Here is a 10,455-nt window from a genome sequence, read left to right on the forward strand (position 1 = left end):
TAATGTTATTTAAACGATGTAATTCTGTACACTCATGCACATGATAACTGATTTTACAATTTATACCGAAAAGATGTGCGTTATTTCACGCTTCGCTTTGAGATTTGAGTATCTGCATTGAGATATATTAATCGCCTTTAATTCACCCCTTCTAACTGTTTCCAAGTGCCATTAATGACATTTTCTTGTTACGGACATTTACTCATATAAACAATGTAATCTACAAAATTAATGCAGTATCTATTATCTAGTAAAGCCAAATCAATAAATTAAAAAAAAGAAGGAAGCCAATATGAGGGACAAACTCTGTGGTCAACATTATGGTGCACCAATTAAGCTCAATATTAGGTTTACATTTAGATAGCCCTTTTCGATACAAAGAAAAGAAAATGGTGGGGGAACTATAAACTCTTTGGCTGCTTCCCAAGCAACGTCACCTACTGTAAAACACTATTAATATTTGAATGCACTTAAAACAGCAGCGGTTATTAACAGACCGCTTGAATGAACAAGGTAAAAACCGTCCCCTCATATACGGGTGGACCCCATATCCCAGGGAGTTAGCAGTGGTTCATATTTTGGACTCTTTTTTATAAATATATGAGAGTAACGGTTTTTAGCATGATTTTTCATGCGGTTTATTAAGATATTTTGTTGCACCAGTAACAATATTTTTATATACATATACGCGTTAGTTGATGCATGCCTATTTTCCTTGCAAGTATTGATTCTAATAAAGTCTCATGTACACCAAAAGTGCGTGCATTTTAATACGACTCTTCTTTTTGTTACAGGTTCATGTGTAAGTTTTTCCACTCAATTCAAATCAAAATATACATGGACATATCTAACAAAACTTGCACCTTAAGATTTGGAAGAGCTGTAAATTAGAGACATGAGGTAACAAATATTTAAAACAGTTCATACCTTTGAATATAACGCCTGAATGCTGAATCCTGAACCCTAGTTAGCAATCCAATGAACGATAAAAATTCGAATCGGTAAAAGTGCGCTCATTAATCGGCTGGACAATATATTAGTTCGGTCAAATATGCGGTCAATAATTCGTGATTCAGGAAAATGCAGAAATGCGTATAATAGCGTTCAATACGTTTAACATATCTCAATTGGGCACGTAAAATTCGGCATATATTTTACATTATAAAAATATTTCTTTTAATATTACTATGTATTAAAAATCATTGGAGTGTTCTTAATTATGATTTTTTATTGTATATTATATGAAAAGTCATGACCTAAATGGTGTATATAAATTTATGAGACATAATCAACAACAAACATGTACGTTTAATAGGATACGATGGAATCACCATAAAATGCAGTTGAAATAATGGCCGAATTAATGCGGCAAATAATTAGTGAACTATTCGGAAATGCTAAAAATATCGCAAATGCAAATATGATTCGGATTGTAAAAATGCATTTAAAATGCGCATATTAGTGCGCGTTCGGATACAGCGTATAATTGGCGAACTATTCGCTAACTTGCTAACTAGGTCCTGAACCCATAATCCGCAAAATCTTACTTATACGAGGCATGGGTCAGTTTTGGCAAATAACACCGCCATTTGAGGTAAAGTTCCACGCAAAAAAAAATTACCCATCACGCCTAACTAAAATCATAGCCATCCAACCCACTCACCAAAAACCATCCAAAGGCCAAATATCGAAGACACTAAATAAAACCCTACAGAAAAACATACATTATCACTCATAATTTTTATATATCTTTGCCTAATTTTTCTCCATTACTAATTGAAGTTTCTTTCTTCATTCTTTTCTCTGTCAAACCCCCCAAAACCACCAAAAAATACTGTAAAAAATGTCTTCTCCAAGCAAACGCAGAGAGATGGACTTGATGAAGCTGTAAGATTAATCTCTTCCTCATTTTTATTAATTTTTATAATGGGTATTTTTTTTTTTTTTGATTATGGATTTTTGATTGTTTGGTTCAGGATGATGAGTGATTATAAGGTTGAGATGATCAATGATGGCATGCAAGAGTTTTATGTGGATTTCACTGGACCAACTGATAGTAAATCTTCTATAATCATATCTCTTTCTTTTTTTCTTCAGTATTTTTTATTTCAATAAAGTTTGGATTTTCTTAATTTTTTCTAGTACTGTAATTTTTTAGTTTGATTTTGTACTTGTTTGATTCTTTGGATTAGACCCTTTATTAGATTTTGAATGATGGTTAGTGGGTTTTTGTTATTTTAGTGAATTTGTTTGTGAAAAAGCAAATTTTCTGTAAAAAAGTTGAGTGAGTTCATGAAATTTTAACTGTAATCAGAGCTTTTGATAGTATCATGGTTTTGTGGATTGAGCTGATAAAATTGGTCAATTATTCAGTGTGGTGTGAGTAATTTCAGCTCTGGGGTTTACTCATTTTTACTGTCGGTGAGAATTTAATAGACATTGATGAATTACAGGTCCTTACCATGGAGGTGTGTGGAGAATAAGAGTAGAGTTGCCAGATGCTTATCCATATAAATCTCCATCAATTGGTTTTATTAATAAGATCTATCACCCAAATGTTGATGAAATGTGAGTAATTTTGAACTTTATAATTTAGCAGCTAATTTTGACTTTCTTGAATGTTGTGTAATCTCAGTTAGTTTTGTATTGCAGGTCTGGTTCGGTTTGTTTGGATGTTATTAATCAGACCTGGAGTCCAATGTTTGGTATGTATTCCTCTTACAGAAATGCAAATGTGTCTATTTTGGGATTCTTTTTGTTTTACTTGCGGGTTTGAGAAACTGTGCTCTGACTTTTGGGCTGAAATCTGTATGTTCCAGATCTTGTAAATGTTTTCGAGGTATTTCTACCGCAACTTCTTTTGTATCCCAACCCATCGGACCCATTGAATGGAGAGGCTGCGGCTCTAATGATGCGTGATAAAGCTGCTTATGAGCAAAGGGTTAAAGGTTTTGTGATTCTTTTTATTTATCCTTGGATTATATATGCATGGAACCTATTCGAAACATCTCAAACTTGCTCTAATCATTTTTGCAACACCTTGAACTTGTATTTTCACAAAGCGGGAATAGTATCTCTTCTCAAATTCATTTCTTGATTGAAAATAAAATGTATTTTCTTTAGTTGATGGCACCCATGATCCAAGTATGTTGTTTAGTTTAAGGAACTAGAGTTTGTTGCATGGTCCTCGATTTGTTAAGTCACCAGGATATATACGCCGGCTAGTTCTTTCTGCTGTTTAAAACGGGACCTAATCAGTGGTCTAAATTTTACTTGGTCAGTTTGACATGGTCAGAACTTGCTACTAATAATGCATAAAGATAGTGCAGTGCCCTGTACTAGATATTAGGTCATATTCGGTGGAATCCATGCAATGCAAAATGAAATTGTCTAATTTGTGGTGGTGGGGGGGGGGGGGGGGGGGGGGGGGGACCAAGAACACCACAAAGGAGGCTTTGTAGATTCTTAACACTTAAAGAAACTGGGGTGTCACAATTGTATTATTGTCTCGTTGGTTTCTTTGACTAATTTTGAGGCATTGGGTGCTAAAACGGTCTTCAGATTTTGACAACCTGAGCTGCTCTGGCTGAGCATTTGTTATGAATTGCAAGCACATTATCCGTGGGTTATAGCCTTAGAGATGTTTCCTGAACTTCTGTTGGATTATCTCTGTGCTGCATTACTTAGACAAAGTTGTGATGATAGCTACCTTGTTGAACAAGAGCTAAACCGAAGTTTAGTAAACTCCATGAATTGTTAAATGCCAAGAATTGCTTAGTGTGAATGTATTCCTTGAGGCTGATAGTTTCTTTGGTACATCAGGAGTTTCTTTTCTGTGTAATTATTCACCATGTACTACCAGTATAGCATTCACCCGATGCTCGTGCAATGAGTTTTCTTATCCAAGCTCAAAGCCTTTATGATGAAATGAAGCACTCACTGAATTTGAATTCAAATTTCACCTACGGTGCTAGTGTTTTACCAACTTTCAGTTGACCATAAGTTCTTGTCCTTATCCTTAGTGGCTGTATTTTGTTAACCAGTTTGTACTAAATTGTCTTCTGTGTCATACCCGTTTGCATACTTCAATTCTGATTATGATCCTGTTACATGTTGCTTCATTCTCATTTGTGATCCAGAATACTGTGAAAAATATGCGAAACCTGAGGATGTTGGGAATAACGCGGATGAGAAATCAAGTGACGAAGAAGATGAGGCAAGTGACAACGATTATGACTCTAGCGACGAGGGAATGGCGGGTCATGCAGATCCTTAATTTGCATTGTTTATGCAATAAATTACATTTAGCCTTCTTTTTATGCATCTGTACATGTCAATGATATTTGTACTTTTTTGGGTAAAATCATAATCCAACTCCAAAAATGAGTTGCAGTAGGAGGACCCTTCTGTGGTGTCATATTCCTGTGGGACTCCTCTTTATCTTATCTACCTTTCTCTTTTCTTTTCTTACCCTTTCGGCTTTCGGTGGCAATGTAAATAACTTAGTACCGATGGGTTCCATGTTCTTCTTTTCCATTTCTTATGCTTGAGACTGCACTCTTTAAGATACTTTTGTTCTTTGCAGTTACCTTGCACTAGGTGATGTTATATCTAACTCTGTTCTGGAACATTTTTTTATTTTCGTGTCATTGGCTATCGTCACTGAGTTCCCTCAGCCATTACCCTTAAAATTTGTCTTCGACATATGAATAAATTTACAAAGAGTTGCGCAAAGTGGAAAATCTAAATTGGGAGAATCAAAAAGAATTCAAATAGAGAACTCCAACAAAAAAGTAACTATAAGATCCAAAATACAGCGGCAGACCACCATTCTACCACTGACTCCCAGTTTCTTCTTTTTGCATCAGAATCACCACCAGTGCGTCTCGCATCACCTATAACGGCGTACTCGCACACGTTGATCACGGTTGTCATTACAACGTCTTTCACCGCGTACACGATTACCAGTACCACCTGCACGGCGCGCACCACCAGCAACAGAATATCTATTGCCAACATCTCTGCAAAAGCACGAGGAAATTGCAAATAAATAATGCAGAAAGATAATTTAAATGCAAATAATAACACTCAAAAGCCATAAGAAACCTACCGACTCTTTTCTATTCATCCTCATTTTCTTTTAACTGAATTGCAAGACTCTAATAAATAGCGGTAAAAAAGACTAGAGAGTGTACAAGATGTGTTAATTTTACCTCGATTTTTATCTCTTAGGTTTCTTCACATAAGTACCAGAGTTAAGCGAAACCAGGCTCTCCACATAACTCTGAGAAGGAGTAAGTGTGTTTCTTTGGAAAAATTTGCTCAGCTTTTGAACTTTTTCATTTTTTGGGTCGCATAAAATGAAATCGTCATAAGCATGCATCAGTATATCACCATTTTTCAGTGACAGCACTGGCGTCCAAAGATAATAACTGGGAATGGGACATTGAGTAGCGGTGAATAGTTTGGTCCAAGATTTTCCCACTCCATAACCTTGCATTACCCATACTTCATCTCAGGGACGGAGCCATGTGCATCCTAGGGGTGGCCCCGTCCCCCTGTTTTTTGTTAATTCATTAGACATCTCTTGATGTTTTTATTGCTTGAAGAAATAATCCTTCAATAAGCTCCCCAAAATATATGTTTTATACATTAGCCTTCCCTGTGAAAGATTTCTGGTTCCGTCCCTGCTTCACCTTGGACCAACGTCTTGTTGACAAAAACTAAACAAAGACAGTCTTCCAATACTCCCAAATTCTTATACAAGTTGATATCTTCTCGATGTATTATTGTTAAGGATCGAGGAAGAGAGAGGAAAGCATAAACGCGGAAGCATAAAAGACTACATTGATAATAATTCGGTGTATCTTTCTCATTAATTCTCTAGCTATTTATACAATCACAAGACTTGGCTCTCAAGATAATTCCCAATATAACTCTCACAATCTAAATGCATGTCTCCTAAGTATAGACTCTCATATATTATTTTCTAATACCCTCCCTCAAGATTGAGCATGTAGATCACGAATGCCCATCTTGGACCAAAGAAATTTAACTTCGGTTTTCTTTCTTTTCTTTTTTTTTCTTCAAACGCTTTTGCTAAAAAAAAATCTTCAAATCATAGTTTAAGGACGTTTCGGTCCTCTTCGTAGTTTAAGGACATTTCGGTCCCCTTCGTAGTTTAAGGACATTACGGTCCCATCTTCGTAGTTTAAGGACATTTCGGTCCTCTTCGTAGTTTAAGGACATTTCGGTCCCCTCTTCGTAGTTTAAGGACATTTCAGTCCTCTTCGTAGTTTAAGGACATTTCGGTCCCCTTCTTAGTTTAGGGACGTTGCGGTCCTATTTGGAAGTTTAGGGACATTACGGTCCTATCTTCAATTTCTTTGGTAGAATACTTCTTGTACTCTTGGTTTCTTGGTTTCTTCGATAGAATACTTTTTGTACTCTCTCGACAACTCATAGGATTTTAACCTATTATTGTTTTTGTTCTTTTTCTCATCACCTCTTGGTGATTGTTTTTTTTTCTTCTTCACAACATGAATGTTGTTTCTTCTTCTCTTGTTCCAGTCACGCTATTGTTTCGAAACCTTCACACTTCTTTGTTCTTAAAGATTCTCTCACAATCTTTCTCTTGTTACGCTTCTGCCACAAGCAATAACTAACACAAAGTCTACCACACTTTGTAAGACTTCCAAGTTTCTGCCACAAACTCTTCAATTACCATGTTTGAACTTAATATGATACCATCCTCCCTTAATTTCAAACATAACCACTAAACTTACCTTGTCATTCTAAGTTTCTAAATTCTAGTCAATTTAATCAAACCGTACCAGTCCTTTTTACTAAAATACCTTTGATCCGCCATCAAGCTGTACCAATCCTTCTTGACTGCAATACAAGCTTTGATCCTCCATCCTCATTGATTTCGAATTCTTGACTTAACCGTTTGAATCATCCACTCACACAAAGTTTCTTCATCTTTTAACAAACAACTTTCTACAACGCCTTTGCATCGAAACTGTCACACTTATGCACTGTCATAACCCTTTTTTCACGCTTAGTGTCACGAACTGTGACACTTTCTTTTGCAACAAATCTTCAGTAACACTTGTATTGCTAGATGTGACATCCTTCTGTCACACTTGTCAGATGTTTCAGTTTCTGTCACACTTCTATCACAAACTGTGATGTATTCCTTTTTTTTTTTTTTTTTTACGGACTTCTTCTGTAACCTCCTTCTTGCATCTTCTTACCAGAACCGCACGTCAACATCTCCATGAACATCAGCATCTCAGGCTCTCGCTCCACCAACCCATTACGTCTCTGAGTTTATCCTTGTCGTACACAATTACTATGTTTTTTTTAGTCATATGAACATCTCCATTTAAATCAACAACTTCCACCTTTCCTGAATAATACAACGAGCTCGAATTACTTATCTTCTGGTTTACATCCGTGATAAACTCGAGCTCTCTCTGTCCAATGAATTACAGACCACCATTATCACCAGCAAACCAACAGAGACATCCATCACCAACCCAAAGCTCAATTGGAACTCGAGAATAACTCCCATCGGAAATAACTATCATCATGATCAAACACCATCAATTATTCCTCCGTTCTTATTCTCTCCTGAGACTTCAATAGAATACATACTCTCGTCCGGTCTTGGAGCAGCAACATACGTCTTCTTTCCATAGAAACCAGCGTGATCACCACGATTTCTCGATCTCCAACTTCAGTCACCAATCATCATAACCCCATCGTTTTCTACCAACAATGCCTAATTCTTCTGTCATCTTTTCATGATTTTGAAACCGTCAGCAACAACCTATTACGGCAGCAGACTCCACGGCTTCCTTCTTGACTGGTATCTCGGCGAGTAATGTCTAAAACTTGTTCAACTGGTGAACAAGATTTAGATATCTTCTATGACTTCACGTGATAACCCTAACAGCCATCGAACCTTTCACGTGTAGCTATCTTTTTTTTTTTTTTTTTTTTTTTTTTAAATTTTAACTCCATCATCAACTTCCAGTAACGTCGCAATCTTCCCTTACGTTCATCAGCTTCACTTCACCTTTGTCGCAAACAATTACTCCTTCAAACCTTTTGTATATGACAGCAGACAGCTTCACTTCACCTTTGTCGCAAACAATTTTTTTTATGTTAATTATCATTAGAACTTTGCGCCGTTTTTTTTTCTTAAACCCTAAAATATGGAAAAGCTCCTCTAACTCGATCTTCTTCTCCCCTCTCTTCCTCTCACCTGGCTCTGATACCATGTTAAGGATCGAGGAAGAGAGAGGAAAGCATAAACGCGGAAGCATAAAAGACTACATTGATAATAATTCGGTGTATCTTTCTCATTAATTCTCTAGCTATTTATACAATCACAAGACTTGGCTCTCAAGATAATTCCCAATATAACTCTCACAATCTAAATGCATGTCTCCTAAGTATAGACTCTCATATATTATTTCCTAATAATTATACTTTTTTCTGGGAATGGCACATGCCTGAATTTCTCATCACTAATACCAAAAGAGACTATATAATTGGAGGCATCGCTTATCCAATCAAGAGCATTGAGCAAAACACCGTGAAATGTTAAACCACGGGGAAATTTGTAAGGGAAGGTATGAATAGTTCTTGACGAATGTGATCCAAAGGTATATACTTGAACCTCACAAGAATCACGTTTTTCATAATATGTTGTAATTCTTACCATCTTGTAATCTCTCGTTAGTATATCGTAACCAAACCCGACTCTAGATAACCTGGCTGTCGGAGGACGCCCGAGGTTGATCGGAAAATCAACATGTTCCTTATATTCTCTGGTTGTTGGGTTCCAAATACAAATATTATTTGTATTACTACTAATAATACTAAAGCAAATGAGACCATTACAAGCACCTAAAATCCTAACTTCCGTACCTTTCTTGTATTCAAACGGGGTATCCATGAGAACAGCTTTTTTCCCTATATCCTCGCATGATAAATCTGGTGATGATGATATTGAAGCATAATCTACAGAGTACATGATATCTGATTCTTTATCAGTGAACATGATCTTATGATTGTTCTTATTCTGAATACTTAGTTTAAGATGATCATTGATAAATTTAGGGCTAGAAATAAGATTAAACCAGGATTTGCATACACACTTACATGTTAATATTGATTTCACTGGTAATTTTAAAAAGATTTCTTCTTGCATGTCTACCGGAAGACTTGATATTAGCATAGATGCTGCAGCCATCTTCTTCTTGAAGCGCAGGGTACTCAACTTCAAATCAGGCAGAAAAGAGATTAACGAGGTTAAGTTCTTAGTTCTAAGTTAACTCATGTTTTGTTTTCGTTTAGTAAAAATGTAAATAAATTTGAAATCTGTTTTGAGGCATACTCATTTTCTTTTAGAGGCATACTCATTCATTATACCATCTAGGGTGGGTTGATAAGGGGTGTCTAAAGGTAGCGCAATTACCTATATATTCTTAAGCAATTTAAATTACTAGAGTGCCCTTATCCTCAAAAACCTAAAATCAAAATAAACTTTAAACTCAAACATCTTGGACTCCAATTCAATCAAGAAATTGATCAAGCAAAGCAAATACGAATCGAAATGAGCGATGTTGGAGTGCGAAATCCAAATCTCAATTTCTCTTAGATGTATTTTAGAATGTATGTGTAACAAAACCATCTTGTTTTTGGTTGATTTTAGTTTGTTTCATGGATAGAATATGATTTCAAAGATGAAATTAGGTTTTCCGAAGATCAGCTCGGCTGATCTTGGAGTATCAATTTTGAGCCGAGCCTAGTGTATGATTTAGAGAAACACTATGTTCGGCTAATTCGACTTTGCAAGACTTTGTTCGAATCAGCCGAACCAAAATTCATCAGTTACGGAGTGAAGTTCGGCTGATAACTTTTCAGCCGAACCTATGCATATTTTCAAAAAACGAAGGTTCGGCTTAAAAGTTATCAGCCGAACTGTTCATCTGTTCAGTAGATCCGGGTTTTAAAAATTCAATTTTTTGAAAGATTCAACTTATAAAAAGAAATTAAACCTCGTATAGAAGTCTACCTATGATTTGAATCACACATTTTGTCACTTCTAATCACTAAAATCTCAAAATTCAAAACCCAAGTTTTTTCTCACTTCTTCTTCTTCCTCTCAAAATCCCAACTCTCTCACATAAATTTGATTTATTTACTAATTCACCACTAATAATTTAATTTTAATCAATCCTTAAAATTCCTAGCTAATCAAATCTAATCATAATCATTAACACCAATTATGTAAGGGTAGTTATGCCATTATCAAAAAGAATGGATAAGGGATGATGTTGTTTTATATTTAGTGACCCTATTTTGGCATTATTTAGTATGCCTCAAAAAAATTCAGTATGCCTCAAAATAGGTTTCATAAATTTTGTCAACCATAGACTT

General features: G+C 35.8%; 1 protein-coding gene across 1 annotated transcript; it reads left to right on the forward strand.

Moving 5' to 3' along the window:
* The first annotated feature begins 1,781 nt into the window (after positions 1–1,781).
* Positions 1,782–4,569, forward strand: LOC113274764 (ubiquitin-conjugating enzyme E2-23 kDa-like). The gene is made up of 6 exons (XM_026524154.1): positions 1,782–1,887; positions 1,977–2,056; positions 2,454–2,568; positions 2,653–2,705; positions 2,820–2,948; positions 4,140–4,569. The coding sequence occupies exons 1-6, from the start codon at positions 1,844–1,846 to the stop codon at positions 4,274–4,276; spliced, it is 558 nt and encodes a 185-aa protein (XP_026379939.1). The 5' UTR covers positions 1,782–1,843; the 3' UTR covers positions 4,277–4,569.
* The last annotated feature ends 5,886 nt before the right edge of the window (positions 4,570–10,455 follow it).

Source organism: Papaver somniferum, chromosome 4, assembly GCF_003573695.1.
Source record: "Papaver somniferum cultivar HN1 chromosome 4, ASM357369v1, whole genome shotgun sequence".
Lineage (NCBI taxonomy): Eukaryota > Viridiplantae > Streptophyta > Magnoliopsida > Ranunculales > Papaveraceae > Papaver > Papaver somniferum.

What these genes read in the sequence shown, in the direction of transcription:
- LOC113274764 (XM_026524154.1), top strand. Translation starts at nt 1,844, where the DNA reads ATGTCTTCTCCAAGCAAACGCAGAGAGATGGACTTGATGAAGCT. An exon ending in CACCCAAATGTTGATGAAAT is followed by an intron (nt 2,569 to 2,652) that starts GTGAGTAATTTT and finishes TTTGTATTGCAG; the next exon opens with GTCTGGTTCGGTTTGTTTGG. An exon ending in TTATGAGCAAAGGGTTAAAG is followed by an intron (nt 2,949 to 4,139) that starts GTTTTGTGATTC and finishes TTTGTGATCCAG; the next exon opens with AATACTGTGAAAAATATGCG.